Below are 16,020 nucleotides of genomic sequence, written 5' to 3' on the forward strand. Positions count from 1 at the left end.
AACTCATGGACAGAAACAGCAGTGTGATGGTTGCCAGAGGGGAGGTGATATGGGGCGAAGGGGGTCCTAATATATGGTGACAGGAGAAGATATGACTTTGGTGGTAGGCACACAGCACAATATACAGATCTTGTAACATAGAAACCCACACCTAAAACCTATATGATCATATTAACCAATGTTACCCCAATCAATTTAATAAAAAATATAGAAATAAAAATAAAATTCAGACTGCCTTAATTGATATTTTACCACATTCATTCATTTAACAAATATTTATTGGCCCCTGCAATGTCACAGACACTGCTCTATGCAGAGCACACACAGCAGTGAACAAAAGACCAACAACCCTACTTTCACTTCCCTCCTACTGGAATATCAGCAGCAGCATTTCCTGCCATATACAGTCCACTGCACTCATTTAGGTTAGTGCCTGGCCCTGCAGGCATATAGCTTATACTCACTGACTAACTCTAAAAAAAGAAAAAATATATATACTTAAGCTTGATATACTCTTTGATTACACAAATAATGTAATCTAAATCCTAAGTCAGAAACCTACAGCCAAATTTGATTTAATGAAAGAACTGGAAAAGTAAATAAAAAGAGTGACTAGTTCTCTACTGAAATTTGAAAATACTGCCAAGTCACTTTTCCTCATATTTGTGTTAAATAATTTTTTTGAAAACCCAAAACAATTAAATATATAATATGAATACTAAAATGCATTGGGCAAGAGAAGGGAAAGAGATCAGTCAGAAAAAGAGTGATGAATACCTGCTGGAAATGAAGCTTGATACCAAGGTATGCCTGAGACATAATAAAGGCCTAGACAAAGGAAGGTGTCCTCCACCATGGAACCAAAAAGTACAAAGGAAAAATAGGCCTAAGTAAATAGAAAATAACAATTTCTAAAATTAATATAACTACAAATATGTAACCTAATGATAAACTGAAATAGCAAGAGAAATTAGATTGGATGCTCTCTCTAGAATGGAAGACCCAGTGGTTGAAATTAGAAAGTGCTGTGGTATTGAAATTGAGAGCAATGTGGAAATTAGAAGTTTTATGGAGCCTGGAAAAGAAGATGTTTACTAGAAACTAAATATTTTTCAGCATGCATCCAGCAATGACTAAAAGCAATAAACATCAATGGCTGGATATATAAAGCATTGTCTCTAGAAAGCACGATTTACCACCTGAAGCCTGAGAAACAGAGTCATATAAATGTAATAATATATAATATTCCCCATGCTGATCAGAGAATCTTCTCCTGCTTTGGGCACCTAAAGAGATCTATTTAGCAAAAAGTTGATTCTTCCAAATCAAGTATTCTACTTTATGCCATTTCATCACTACGGTGAATTAATAAGTTGATGTAATTATAAAACTAGTCCCTTGTCTTATGAGCACAATTCAAGGCTAGACCATTTTCACTGATTTGGGAAATCTATTTGAAATCCATAAGGATTAGGTCTTCAAGAATAAATAATAATGCTAATTTTTGAAACCTTCCCAAAAGGCTGTTTATAGGATGATTCAGACTCTGCTCTGAGTTCTTGTTGGAGGAAAAGGGCATGCAACATGACACTTTTCTGAGTGTCAATAATAGCATGAACTAAACATCAAAATGCTAAGAAGGTACCAAATAAAAGTGAGAATTGTATACACAGAAAAAGTTTATTCTGTAGACAAAGAGGGGGAAAAAGAACCAGAAAGATGTCAGACAAGAAACAAAGACTTTGGGTGGTGAGCACACAGTGCAATATACAGATCTTGTAACACACCTGAAACCTGTATGATCATATTAACCAATGTCATCCCAATAAATTTAATTTTTAAAAAATTTTTAAAAAATAAAGACAAAGAATTGATCTAAGCTTATGTGTTTTCCCTCAAAATCATAAAATGGAAAAATGTTTCTTTTATTAGAAATAGAAAAAAATGACAGGCATTTGGACTCCTTTTTCAAGGACTTTGACTCCTTTCCCTTCTCTCCTTTTTCTGTGTCCTATTTCTTCCCTTTTACCTTTAGCTTTTCCTTGCCTTTGCTTCATCACACAGTGAGGGAGTGGGCCAGCCTCAGTCCAATCTCAGTCTCAGCATTAAGACTTGTGTGAGCCTAAGGAGAGTCAATAAGACCTGAGTGCCTGGATATTCCTTATTAGCTGTGTGACTTTGGACAAACTGCTTTATCTCTGTGTCTCTATTTTCTCATTTATAATCTAGGAATAATAACAGCAGCCCACCAGGTTGATGTAAAGATCAAATTAATATAGGCAAAGTGCTTAGAAATGATAAGTGGTGTTAGCATCATTACATTACATGTTGCATCTCACTTTCTACCAGAGGCTTTTGTATGTGCATGAAAGACCTGGCTTAAGCCTTAGTTCTTGAACATATAAAAAATAAAAAGAGTTTATTAGTCTAGGTTCCGGAGAAAATAAGGAAAGAAAAATAGAAAATAATAATTTCATTGCAATTCTTTCTTTATCCCATATACAGGTATATGGATTTTTTTAAATATTAAAAATATTTGTTTTTATGTTTTAAAGGGAACAATAACTTTACCTGGTTTTTCCACTTTTATAACTTCTGCTCCAAGATCTCCTAAATTCATTGTAGCAAAAGGTCCTGCCAGTACTCTACAATGTTAAACAATGACAAATAAATCACCCTCTTAAAGATTTTTATATTAATTTTCTAAATAGTCCATCAACACAGACAAGCTCATTAATGCTAGTAAGAATTAAAATTGTTAGAACTATTCAAAAATGTAACTTGGCCATATGTATCAAGAGTTTTAAAAAGTATATTCCCTTGGATGCAGTAATTCTACTTCCAGTATTCTATCTTAAGGAAGAAATTAAAAGATTACTAAGACAAAGATTTATGTAATAGGAAACCTATTTTATAACAGTGAAATATCAGGGGATGATTAATTTTGTGAAAACTATATAATAAAATATCATATATTTTTGTTGAATTCTGAATGACATAGAAAAACATTCAAAATATAACATTATGCTTAAAATGTGCATAAAACAATCATTTCAATATGGTTCAAATCTTTGTTTTTATAAAATATATATAAATATGCAAATTGGAAGGAAATGCAATTAAGTATTATACTGTCTTTTAGAATGATAAAATTACAGGAATTTTTCCCTTTTTTCTTTCCAAAATTTTGATACTAAGCATATAAGCACCCTCTTATAATTTAAAAAGTACATGAATGTTTTTTGAGAGAAGGTTAAAACTCAACCACCGAAAAACAGATAAGCCAATACAAACCTTGTTAGATCCAGAATTTTTACACCCTCCAATGGCTTCACATTGTCAGTATCTGGCAAAAATACAGAAAACTTAAAGAGTACTGATTAGTAATTTTCAGGAGGAAGAATGCAGAATTCTTTATACCGTGTTTTAAGCAATCTCTGCAAAAAAAAAAAAAAAAGTGTTTTTCCTTTTACATTGTTTCTGCTTTACATGTAACACAGGAATCTGGCCCTGATCCAATTAAGTCAATCTGTAAAAATTAAAGCCTCCAATCTCAGATTATTCCCAATTAAATAAATCCCCAGTTACACTTAAAATAGTTTGTCTAATGAAAAATAAAAAGTGAGAGGGCGAGAGAGGATAGGCTGAGCAGAGGATTTTTAGGGCACTGAAAATACTCTATATGATACTATAATGTTAGATACATCACTACACATTTTTTCAAACCCAAAGAATATAAACTGCCAAGAGTAACATAAAAGTATGGACTGTAGGTGATTATGATGTGTCAATGTAGGTTCATCAATTGTAACAAAAGTATCCTCTAAGGGAGGCTGTGCATGTGTGGGGGTAGGGAGCATATGGGAAATCTCTGTACATTCCTCCCAATTTTGCTGTGAACCTGACACTGCTCTAAAAATATAGTCTTAATAAATAAATAAAAAGTAAACAAAACAAGAAAAAAGCACTAACAAAAAATAACAATAAAGACCTCTGCCTATTTGTTCTACATTTAACACAGGGAGAAAAAAATGAATTTTAAAAGTTTATTAAACAATTTACAATCATGTGCCCATTTCCTTTTTCTTTTCACCCATCAGCTTTAAAAATAAAGAGACAGCCCTGGCTAGTGTGGCTCAGTTGGTTGGAGCATCATCCCCATGCATTGAAAGGTGTCGGGTTCAATTCCCAGTCAGGGCACACACCTGGGCTACAGATTAGATTCCCCTGGCCTATGTGCCCAGGTCGGTGCGACTGTAGAAGGCAACGGATTGATGTTTCTCTCTCACATCAATGTTTGTCTGTTTCTCTCTTTTCCTCTCACTCTAAAAAAATCAATTAAAAAATATATTCTCGCCTGGCCGGGCATCGCTTAACAGTTGAGCATCAACCTAGGATCCAGGAGATTAAGGTTTGATTCCTGGTCAGGGAACATGCCTGGGTTAGGGGCTTGATCCCCAGTCAGGGGCATGCAGGAGGCAGCCAATCAATAATGAATCTCTCATCATTGATGTTTTAACTCTCTCCCTCCCTCTCCCTTACTCTCTCTGAAATCAATAAAAATGTATACTTTAACAATATATATGTGCATATATATATATATATATATATATATATATATATATTCTCGGGTGAGGATTAAAAAAAAAGGAGAGGGGTTGGTAATTATATCAGTAATTCACAACATATCTAACAACATTAAATCACAAAATCAAATTATGGTCAGGTGGCTTACAAAGTTTAGATCATGATGACTAAGATCAGGCTCAGCTTATGAAGAAAAATGATGAAACTAATTGGTTCAATACATTTTTTTATAATCTTCACTCAAGGAAATGTTTTTTTTCTTTTTGTTTTTTGTTTTTATTGTAGAAAGTATTACAGATGTTCCCCCATCCCCCCCCTTACCCCTATCCACCCATCCAAGGATATGCTTTTATTGATTTTTAGAAAGGAAGAGAGAGAAGGAGAGAGGGAGAGATGGGGGAGAGGGAGGGAGGGGGAGAGGAAGGAAGGGAGGGAGGGAGGGAGGCAGGGAGGCAGGGAGGCAGGGAGGGAGGAGAGATATAGAACTGCAACCTAGGTTTGTGCCCTAACCAGGAATCGAACCCACAACCTTTTTGGTGTACCAGACAATACTCCAGTCAACTGAGCCACTTAGGACGATTGGATACATTTTTTAAAAATATACTTCATTGGTTCCTGTGGCACTAGGTCACCTGGGAGAGAGGCCTGTGAGAGTAGGTCCATCACAGCTATTGCTGTATACAGAAATCCTGACATTTCCAGAGCTTTTTGGAGCCAGAAGTGAATTTCACTTTCCCTTAAGATGGAGCATATTTTCACAAGCACCATTTGGATTCTTTGGATCATTCATCTTCAAGGGAGATATGAAAAGGAAAACTATGCAAAGACAACATCAGAAAGATGCTCCAGTTTTCTGGGCAGACTCACTCCAAGATTCTAATGAGAATTCTGAGCACGTATTAAAAGACAACACTTATCTCTGTAAATGTTTAAAGTGCTTATTACTTCGTGGACATTCAAGGAATGGTTTTTGAACTACAGCAAACAGCAGAATCAGACATCCCAAAAGAGATCTAGAGATTGTCAACATACCACAGAGTTGATCCTATGCTATGATAAAACTGGAATGTTTGTCCAAGAATTTACCCTATGGCCTGGCTGGGCGTGGCTCAGAGGTTGAGCGTCAACCTGGGATCCAGGCGATTGGGGTTCGATTCCTGGTCAGGGCACATGCCCGGGTTGTGGGCTCGATCAATGACTCTCTCATCGTTGATGTTTCTCTCTCTCTCTCCCCCTCTCCTTTCCTCTCTCTGAAATCAATAAAAATATATTCAAAAAAAAGAAGAAAAAAAAAAGAATTTACCCTATGTATCTATCTTTCCTCTAGGCTCTAATTTATGTTCCTTCCTTCCCACTTATGTAATTTTTCCCAACATTATTTGCTAAAATCCTACCCATGCTTCAAGCTCTCCATTAAATTAGCTGTTCTCAATGAATTTAATTTTTATTTTCTAACTGGATATTATTCCTGTGACCTTAACTCAAAAATTTGTTGTTGTTGTTAAGACATTCACTTTATTCAGCTTTGGGTTCTTATTAATGTAGTATTTACCTCCTATCCATTTCGTACCTTTGCACTGGTAATCACTAAGCTTTATACATACTAAGTGCTCTATCAATAGTTTTAATTGAATGCAATTAACCTAAGGCAAAAACAATTTCTTTTATTTTTTCCATCACCATTTATCCCCCCATACCCTCTTCCACCTCCATCTCCCACTCCGAAATCACCACACTGTTGTCAGTGTCCATGAGTACTTTCTCTTTTTTCTTTTTTGCTCAACCTCCCCACCCCCGCTCCACATCAGCGCTATCTGCCTGCTCTCTAGCTATGAGACTGTCTCTATTTCAACTTGTTAGTTCAGTATATCCATTCAATTCTACGTGAGTTAAATCATATGGTACTTGTCTTTCTCTGACTGGCCTATTTCACTTAGCATAATGTTCTCCAGGTCCATCCATACTGTCCCAAAGGGTAAAAATTTCTTCCTTTTTACAGCTGAGTAGTACTCCATTGTGTAAATGGACCACAGTTTTTTTATCCACTCGTCTACTAATGGACATTTGGGCTGCTTTCAAATCTTGGCTATTGTAAATAATGCTGCAATGAATGTAGAGGTACATATATTCTTTCAAATTGGTGTTTTGGGATTCTTCAGATAAATTCCCAGAAGTGGAATAACTGGGTCATAAGGCAGTTCCATTTTGAATTTTTTGAAGGAACTCCATTCTCTTTTCCACAGTAGCTGTACCAGTTTGCATTCCCACCAACACTGCACAAAGGTTCCCTTCTCTCCATATCTTTGCCAACATTTGTTTGTTGACTTATTGATGAGAGCCATTCTGACTGGTGTGAGGTGGTATCTCGTTGTGGTTTTAATTCACATTTCTCTAATGATTAGTGACACTGAACATCTTTTCATATGTCTATTGGCCATCTGCTTGTCTTCTTTGGAGAACTGTCTATTCAGGTCATTCATATTCTTTTTAACTAGATTGCTTGTATATTTTGGTGTTGAGTTTTATAAGTTCTTTGTGAAGCTTGGATATTAACCTCTCATCAGATATACTGGTGAATATGTTCTCCCATTCAGTGGATTGTCTTTTCATTTTGTTGATGGTTTCCCTGCTGTAAAAAAACCTTTTAGTTTGATGTAGTCCCATTTGTTTTTCTTCTGTTTCCCTTGCCCAAGGAGATATATCAGAAAAAATATTGCTGCAAGGAATGTCTGAGATTTTACTGCCTATGTTGTCTCCTAGGATTTTTATGGTTTTGAGTCTAACATTTAAGTCTTTAATCCATTTTGAGTTTATTCTTGTGTTCAGTGTAAGACGGTGCTCTAGTTTCGTACATATCTGTCCAATTTTCCCAAAACCATTTATTGAATAGACTCTCTTTACCCCATTGTATGTTTTTTCCTCTTTGGTCAAATATTAACTGACCATAAAGGCATGGGTTTATTTCTGGGCTCTCTATTCTATTTCACTTATCTATATGCCTGCTTCTATGCCCATACCATGCTGTTTTGATTACCATGGCCTTGTAGTATAGCTATCAGATAGGGTGATTCCTCAAATTGTTCTTGCTCAAGATTGCTGTTGCTGTTCCGGGTCTTTTGTGGCTCCATATAAATTTTTGGAATTTTTTTTAGTTCTGTGAAATATGTTCTAGGTATTTTAATAGGAATTGCATTAAATCTATAGATTGTTTTTGGTAGTAATGACATTTTAATGATGTTAATGCTTCCTATCCATGAACATGGTATATGCTTTCACTTATTTGTATCTTCTTCAATTTCTTTCCTGTGTCGTAATTTTCTGAGTACAGGTTTTTTTCTATACTTTGTTAAATTTACTCCTAGGTATTTTATTCTTTTTGAAGCAATTGTGAATGGGATTGTTTTATTAGTTTTCCTTTCTGATAGTTAATTATTGGTGTATAACAATGCAACTGATTTCTAGATATTTATTTTGTATCCTGTTACTTTACTGAATTCATTTATCAGTTCTTGTCACTTTTTGATGGAACCTTTAGGGTTCTCTATATACAGTATCATGTCATCTACAAAAGTAAGTTTTACTTCTTCCTTTCCAATTTTGATGCCTTTTATTTCTTCTTCTTGCCTGATTGTTGTGGCTAGGACTTCCAGTACTATGCTCAAATAAACTCTCAAAAATTCTTTACAGGTTTAAATGTTTCTTACATTACCACATCACACTCTAGGCTAGGTATGTCACAAAACAGAGTGAGGAAGAGTGGCAGTTTCAAGAATGTGTATAGACTGAAAAGCACTTGCTATCCATGAGGCAAAGATTGAATGAGTTTAAGTTCTTTTGTGGTAGGCAGTTAGATAGACATGAGCAGAGTAAGAACAATGGGCCAGATACAGGTCACAGTATGTGGGGGTGTGTGCAAGCCCTGGGTGCCTAGCAAAACAATTGTAGAGTGGGACCTTGTTCCCAGGGTGACCTTTCCTCCCCTAGCATATTGCTTGGCCATGTGGTTTAGACTCCCTGACCTTTCCTCCCTAGAGACAATATCTAGGCCTCAGGTGTATTTCAGCTCCAGGCCCAGAAAAGCATCAAAACCAGACAAGCAATGCTACAGCTGACCTCAGACCAGCTGCATTGAATAATGACCCCCTGCCCTAACACTGACCAATCAATCAGTAGAGACCTGACACCTGAAAGGACATACCTGTAAAGCTGCTGAATATTCTACTGAGATCTTCCCCTGGGATCTCCCGTAAAATCTTCCTCCTTAAAACCCTTAGGGCCCTAGTCAGTTTTGCTCAGCGGTTGGAGTATCAGCCAGCAGACTGAAGGGTCTGAGGTTCGATTTGGGCCAAGGGCATGTACCTCTGTTGCAGGCTGGATCCTGGGCCCTGACTGGGGGCACGTGCAGGAGGTAACCAATGGAAGTGTCTCTCTCACATCAGAGAGAGAGAGAGAGAGAAAGAGAGAGAGAGAGTGTGTGTGTGATCTCCCTACTGCTCGCTCTGAAAAGCAATGGAAAAAATATCCTCTGGTGAGCACAAAAAACAAACAAACAAAAAAAACCCCTTAGGACAGAGGGAGCAGGCCAGTGCCTTTCCTTTCCCCCTCCATGTCCGCATCGCCACCCCCAGGTGCACCGCCTTTACCTTCCTCATTCCTAAACTCCCAGGGCCCTTCCTTTGCTTCTATAACTTAAGCCCATTTCTCCTATGAATTACTTTTTCCACCTCTGATTTTTTTTTAATCCTCACCTGAGGATATATTTTCTCCATTGCTTTTTCAGAAAGAGTGGAAGGGAGAGAGAGACACACACACACATCAACTGGTTGCCTCCCCCACGTGCCTCCAATCAGGCCCAGGATCCAGCCCGCAGCAGAGATACATGCCCTTGACCCAAATGGAACCCTTCAGTCTGCCCATGCTCTAGCCACTGAGCCAAACCCTCTAGGGCCACCTCTCTGATTTAATAAATAAATGTTTCCTTTTGTTTGAATCTTGGCTCTAAATTCTTTCCTAGCCAGAACTCAAGTACCAAGGTTGCTGAACCCAGGTCCAGTCTGACCCCAACGGTCTAACACCTGGTGCCATTCCCACCGCCGACACTTTTAAGATTGTTTCCTACAAGCTGGTGTAAAGATTCAGTGACTGTAACCCCAAATTTTGAAGGAGCAAAAAAAGTTCTACAAAACTATGGTAAATATAAGTTTCAAATTCTAAACAAAATATGGGACAGCTGTCTGGTACAAAGGCGTGTTTTACTATACATTAGGTGTCATTATTGAATTATCACATTTTTCTTTAACTAAAAGTCTGTGAAACAATCAAGATTTTAAGCTTTAGCCAAGTTTTGTTCTTTGAAAATCAGTATCGCTGCTTCCTAGTCACCTCCCTAGCCTGCTAATCCAAAAGAGGGAGTAAAGTCCAGCATTTGTTTGCACAGCCTCGCCAAGATGCAATCTGAACTCCCTTCTGAAATGCGGGTGTACATTTTTAAAGTTATTTAAACTTGGGAGACGAGAGGGTGGGGGTAACCGAGAGGCGAGAATTGCGCCCGGTATGACCCGAGGTGGGGCGGGCGCAGCGCCGAGCTCCCAGCCCCGCGCCCCGACCGGGCGGGAGACTCCGCGGAGGCCGGAAAGCGAGACAAAGCCAGCGGGAGGCCTTGAGCCGGGCGCAGGGACGCGGAAAGGCCAAAGGGCCTGCGGGGTCAGCAGGAACGTCGGGAGAGCTCGGGCACTCCACGCAGGGCGCCGCCGGCGGCGTCCCCTTCGCCGCGAGGGCAGTTTTGGAGGGTACCTGACTGCGGGGGGCCGGTCCACAGCTCCCTTCTGCCGCCTGGGCCACAGATAAAGCCGGTTCTCCGCAGAGCAGCGACCCTCGCCAGTGCCAGCGCAGCCAGCATCGCGCGCCTCTCAAACACCCTCTGCCCCAGCCTGAGATGAGCACAGGGATCGCCCGACCCGCAGCCGCTGGGGGCGCCCACGAACGCCTCAGACTCCACCCCGGCCGCAGGCGGGGCCGCGCTGGGCGCAGCTCTCTTGTCTCCGGTCTTTGTCTGGGCAGGTGTCTAACCAGTCGTTCTCACCAAAGACAGCCAGACTGTAAAGAACGTTTCCGAGCCGGGTGTCCCGCCTTTTCTTTATCCTCTTCTTCCTCCCTCCTTCACTTAAATTCGCTCATTCTTTACACAAATAACTCATTTCCCTGCCGCTAGCGGAACTTCTGTGTAGCCGGAACCAATGTGTTGTGCCGCGCTGGCAGCGGAGAACTATTTTGGTGTAGGACCACCAGTAATCTGAGACGGTTCGGTCGGGACGGTTCCGGGGGCGCGGGAGTCAGGTCTTCATCTCCAGATATGCACCGACAGAATTTTCGACCCCCGACTCCTCCGTACCCCAGCCAGGGTATAGGAGGTTGGAGTAGCGGGAGCAGCTTCCGGGGTACCCCGGGCGGAGGCGGGCCACGACTGCCCTCCCCTAGGGACGGGTACGGGAGTCCACATCACACGCAGTCGTACGGGCCCCGGGGTAGGCCCTATGGGAGCAGCCCCTCTCCGCGACACGGCGGCAGCTTCCCCGGGGGCCGGTTCGGGTCTCCGTCCCCTGGCAGCTATCCTGGCTCCTACTCCAGGTCCCCCGCGGGATCCCAGCAGCAGTTCGGCTACTCCCCAGGGCAGCAGCAGACCCACCCCCAGGTAATAAATAGCCAGCGTTTGCGACGCTCTTACTGTATGGCAGGCACGGTACTAATAATCCCTTTATGTGGATTATTTTTTAATCCTCTGTGAGGTGAGATTGTTTGTTACCTTCTCTTTGCAGATGAATAAACTGAGGCTCAGAGAAATTAACTGTCTTTAGATTACCCGAGAAAGTGGCCTTAACTTTCTAGAGCCCTCCTGCTTTTAGCCACTACGCTGCCACTCATTCGCTGGAAATTTCCCTAATTCTCTTTTGTCAGAGGCCTTGCCAATTCGTTTCAGTGAATTTATTCTGAGCCCAGGTCTCCGAGAGAAAAGAAGCGAATGAATTCCCAGGATAGAGTTCATCTGGGTTAGAGAGTTATAGGCTGCTGCACTTTTTTTTCCCTTTCCCGCCTTTGTTTTCGAACGACACTGGCCTCTGCTCCAAGTTTTCTCAAGGGAAAGCAGTGATAGTGGGAGTTTCCTATTCCTCTCGGTGAGAGTGAATACAGGAGTTGAAAGAGTACTTTTGGTGTGTGTAGGATTTTTGTGATTTATTCGGTGCATCCCAGCCCTTTAAGTCTAGAGCTAATGAGATGGGAAGGTTCTAGAAATTTTGAAGCTATAGGGTTAAATAGGTTTTTTTCCAGAAAAATATGGAAATTTTGAGGAAAAACTGAAATACAATTATTTCTTATTTCATCACTATTTGATAGTTCCGCAAAGTTTGAAAACCCAAAGTACTTGAGGTGACAGTAGGCATGGGATTAATAACAGAATACCAAATTAGTTTACATTTTAAAAACAAAAGCACTAGATTCAAGAAAGCGTGGACTTTGCAGTGGAATGTATTTGGCTTCAAAGCACAACAACTTTTAACAATATGACCCCCAACTAGCTTTTAAAGAAAAAGTACCAGTTATCTCTAATAAATGGTTTTTTAACTGATGATTTTTTTTCTAAAGGGTTCTCCAAGGACATCTACACCTTTTGGATCAGGGCGTTGTAGAGAAAAAAGAATGTCTAATGAATTGGAAACTTATTTCAAACCTTCAATGCTTGAAGACCCTTGGGCTGGCCTAGAACCAATATCTGTAGTGGATATAAGCCAACAGTACAGCAATACTCAAACATTCACAAGCAAAAAAGGAAGATACTTTTGTTAGCATTTCTGAAATTTTCAACTGGAAGCTTCATGTGTCAGGAACATCTTGGACAGAACTTTAACTTGTGTACTTAAGTTGAACCCTGACATGGTGACTTTGAATAATTAGTTGGGTCTTCTTGGTATTTTTCATCATATCAAATATTGTTGGTATTAGAGAAGAAATATGGTAGGATAATTTGTAATATTTAGCTCTCTGAAAGTGCCTACCACATTCTAGAAGATTTACAGTTTCCAAATATTTAACATTCTTGGTTATATAATGGACATTTGTCTTTTAATGTTTTTCCAATGTTTTAAAATAAAACATTTTGTCTTTCTAGCTATATTGTGGTTATGCCCTTTCCTAAAGGAATGGAATTATTGAAATAATGCTTTGTAATCAGAATTCATAAGTAAATATTTTGCCTACTACTTTTGAAAATAAAATAAACCATCCTTTTTGAGCTGTAGACAGTTCTATATTTGTTCACAGAGAAAGAGTGGTAAAGAAAGAATAAAGAAGAGTACTGTTCCTATTATAACCATTGTTTTATGTGCATATTTTATGTAATGCTTTTGTTAAAATGCATTGAAACTTGATTGGAAGTCACAGAAATTCACTTAAGCTTAAGTAAACGAATTTTTATACCCTTTATCCTCACTTAACTGGAAAGGGCAAGGACATACCTATTTCTTACATAGTTAGGTCAAAATATTTTGTGTCTGAATTTCTCTGCATTACTCAGTATTGTGGAGTTATTTTCTCTTGAGGTCAAGAAAGATGGCTACCAGCGGTCTCAATTCGTTTCCTTTGTGAAGAGGACATTTCCCAATTTAGTCAATCCCAGGGAAGGCAGATTGGCCTTGCTTACTTAGATTATGTTTCTGTAGTCCTGACCTAATAACTGTCCAAGGTAGTGAGGCCTAATTAGTTTGAATAGTGGACCCACCCCTACAATGAGACAGTGCTGTGATCTTTAGCCCTACTATGCCTACCTGGAGTACAGAAGTGGTTTTCCACAGGAAGAAATGTTACAGTAATGGAGGGAAAAATATGAAGGGATATTTTTTCTATTTAAACAAAATCAAGGCTTTTAAAATATTTTGAGGTCACAATAGATGAAAATACAGCTGGTTAAAATTTCGTTTACACATTCCCAGAAATAAATGTCCAAAAATAAAATGGTCTCGCCACCTATTTGAGCCATACCTAATTCATTTTGTTAGATTTTCACGGAGGCAAAGAAGAAAATGAGAAGGGAAGGATTTTAGATTAAGATACCCAGGACTACTACTGCCAGTTACTAACTGGATGAATTATTTAACATCTATGCCTCAGTTTTCTCATATGTAAAAGGAAGAAATTAATAGTACCCATGTCACAGAGATGTTGTATTTGAGGATTAAATGGTTTTACATGTGTGAAACTTAGGCCAGAGCCTGTCACATAGTAAGCACTCAAAAAATTGTAGCTGCTACTTATTCACCCCTATATCCTCAGCTCTTAGAATGATGCCTGGAAAAATAGTAGGTGCTTAATAAATACTTGGTGAATGAATGCAGATAGTCTGATTTTATCTACGGTATTGCTCTGCCCTTATATCCTGCATATTAAAAAATAGTAAATACTTTTTCCCCAATATATTAAAGGAAATGTCTAGTCCCTAATATCTTGTCTTTCCAGATGATTCGAGGTCATGATGCATAATGAAAATTAGAGCAAGTATATTACTTTTTTAAACCTTTTATTGAACTTCATAGGCAAGAAATATCTTTAGGAAATAGCTTTTAGAAATAATTATTAAAGCACTCTTAGCAATCACTGGGTTACTGGCAAAAATAAGAAAAAGTATTTTGTGATAAAGTATATATTTGGAAGACTTTCAAATTTTAACTGTTCTAATGGTTTATGTACATTTTATTTTACTGCTTTACAAGTGTAATGTTAAACAACTAAATGTAATTTTTTTTTCCGTCACCTTACCAACATCTACTTCCAGAGGTCTGACTTTTTCTAATTTTTTTAAAAGAAACATTTTTTTGTCTTCAGAAAAGGTTCATTGCTATATATATATTGCTCTAGTTGTTCATGTTTGACATTGATATTTTGGTTTGTTTCTATTATTAGCCTATTTTTGTTTAGCTGAGTGAAAGAAATAGATTAGTCTTTTAAATGAAAAAAAATTTTTTTTCAGTGTTTCAGAATACACATTTTTATCCCCATAAAAATGCTAAGTAATTATGTTAGGAAAATTTATAGTTAAGTATGCATCTTAAATACTTATATAATTAAAGAATGTAAAAATAATCTATAGTTGTGTCTTCAAACAACAGTATTCAACTTTCCAAGGGATATGCAAGCACAGATAGCTTTAAGGATATCCAGAGCCAGATCCTCAATTCCCATATATATTCTTTGTTAAAACTGATCTGCCTTTAAAGACCATCTGCATGATCAGTGGATTGTGCCAGTTCTCCATTTTCTCTTCTGCCATTATGTAATCACCCTACCCTACTTTACAAAACAAACAGACAACCTATAGCAGTTGTATTTTTCAAAAATTACCCCAGCAGTATTTCAGGTCTCACATATTCTTCCAAAACCTTGCCACCACCCCCATCAAAATGTGGAGTTGCCCTGGCTGGTTTGGTTCAGTGGTTAGAGTGTTGGCCCATGGACTGAGGGGTTCGGGATTCGATTCCAGCCAAGGGCACATACCTCCACTGCAAACTCGATCGACAGCAGTTGGTGCGTGTGCAGGAGGCAACCAATGGATGTGTCTCTCACATAGATGGTTTCCTCTTCCCCACCCCCCACCCCCACTCTCTCTGAAAAGCAATGGAAAAAAATATCCTCTGATGAGGATTAAAAAAAAAAGATGTGGAGTTATGTTCCTTCCCTTTGAACCTGAGCAGACTTTTCCTTCCTTTCCACCAAGGAAGTATGGTAGAAGTTAATGTATTTTTATTGTGGGTAAGATGTGGTCTTAGAAATGGGTTATATTGGCTAATGTGGAGATGTTCAGAATTTAGATGTATTGTCAAGTACGGAGATAGAGTGATGACAGTTTTTGTTTAATAACCTTGCCTTTTTTGTCACCCGACTATTCAAAAACCATTTTTCCTGTGGGCGAGTAGTGTGACAGTAAAGCAAAGAGAGCGTGAGGGAAAGGCACCTTATTTTTAGGCAACAAATCAGAAGGTTGCTGACCTCATCTATTAGAATAGTCAAGATAAGTGTAAGAAATGATGGGTTTTGATGAATCTGATGTTAAGCAAATTGTCTTCACCATTATCAGTAATGGTAAAGAGCATGATGAATATGTCTAAAACCTCCCTGAGTAGCATAATTTGCATGATTTCAAGGAGGAAGTTAAAAGTTTCATGTTTATTTCTGACATATTAAAATTATATCTTCAAGTTGAAAGATCGTATTTCTTGGTAAGTTCATGATTTTGTTTCCTAGAGCATTTTTCAGATTCTTAAGTGGGACATTTTTATTAACCTTTGCCAGGTTCATTATATTAGATTCTGTAAATTCATATTAATTTTTTCCTGGCCTAAGTCTCCTGCTTATTGTCTCTGAGCTATTTCTCTGTTTTTTTCATTC

At 38.6% G+C, this 16,020-nt stretch overlaps 2 protein-coding genes across 4 annotated transcripts in view; one reads left to right on the forward strand and one right to left on the reverse strand.

Annotated features, from left to right (window-relative positions):
* The window catches only part of SUGCT (succinyl-CoA:glutarate-CoA transferase), an 841,499-nt gene extending 830,953 nt beyond the window's left edge, over nucleotides 1-10,546 (reverse strand). Inside the window, exons 1-3 of one of the 3 annotated variants that reach the window (XM_016207271.2) lie at nucleotides 10,381-10,540; nucleotides 3,295-3,346; nucleotides 2,572-2,645 (exon numbers count right to left, since the gene is read on the reverse strand). In XM_016207271.2, coding sequence (XP_016062757.1) covers nucleotides 2,572-2,645; nucleotides 3,295-3,346; nucleotides 10,381-10,486 — 232 coding nt within the window. In that variant the 5' untranslated portion in view covers nucleotides 10,487-10,540. Of the gene's footprint in view, nucleotides 1-2,571; nucleotides 2,646-3,294; nucleotides 3,347-10,380 lie in introns of all 3 variants that reach the window. The other 2 variants (XM_087821075.1, XM_016207275.2) reach the window with 2 other exon arrangements.
* Nucleotides 10,547-10,878: 332 nt separating this feature from the next.
* On the forward strand, nucleotides 10,879-12,754 carry MPLKIP (M-phase specific PLK1 interacting protein). The gene is made up of 2 exons (XM_016207276.2): nucleotides 10,879-11,278; nucleotides 12,229-12,754. The coding sequence occupies exons 1-2, from the start codon at nucleotides 10,940-10,942 to the stop codon at nucleotides 12,427-12,429; spliced, it is 540 nt and encodes a 179-aa protein (XP_016062762.2). The 5' UTR covers nucleotides 10,879-10,939; the 3' UTR covers nucleotides 12,430-12,754.
* The last annotated feature ends 3,266 nt before the right edge of the window (nucleotides 12,755-16,020 follow it).

Source organism: Miniopterus natalensis, chromosome 10 (genome assembly GCF_054644295.1).
Source record: "Miniopterus natalensis isolate mMinNat1 chromosome 10, mMinNat1.hap1, whole genome shotgun sequence".
NCBI lineage: Eukaryota > Metazoa > Chordata > Mammalia > Chiroptera > Miniopteridae > Miniopterus > Miniopterus natalensis.

Coding starts and splice junctions, on each gene's coding strand:
- MPLKIP (XM_016207276.2), top strand. CDS start 10,940: ATGCACCGACAGAATTTTCGACCCCCGACTCCTCCGTACCCCAGCCAG. Junction 11,279..12,228: donor AGCAGCAGACCCACCCCCAG/GTAATAAATAGC, acceptor TTTTTTCTAAAG/GGTTCTCCAAGGACATCTAC.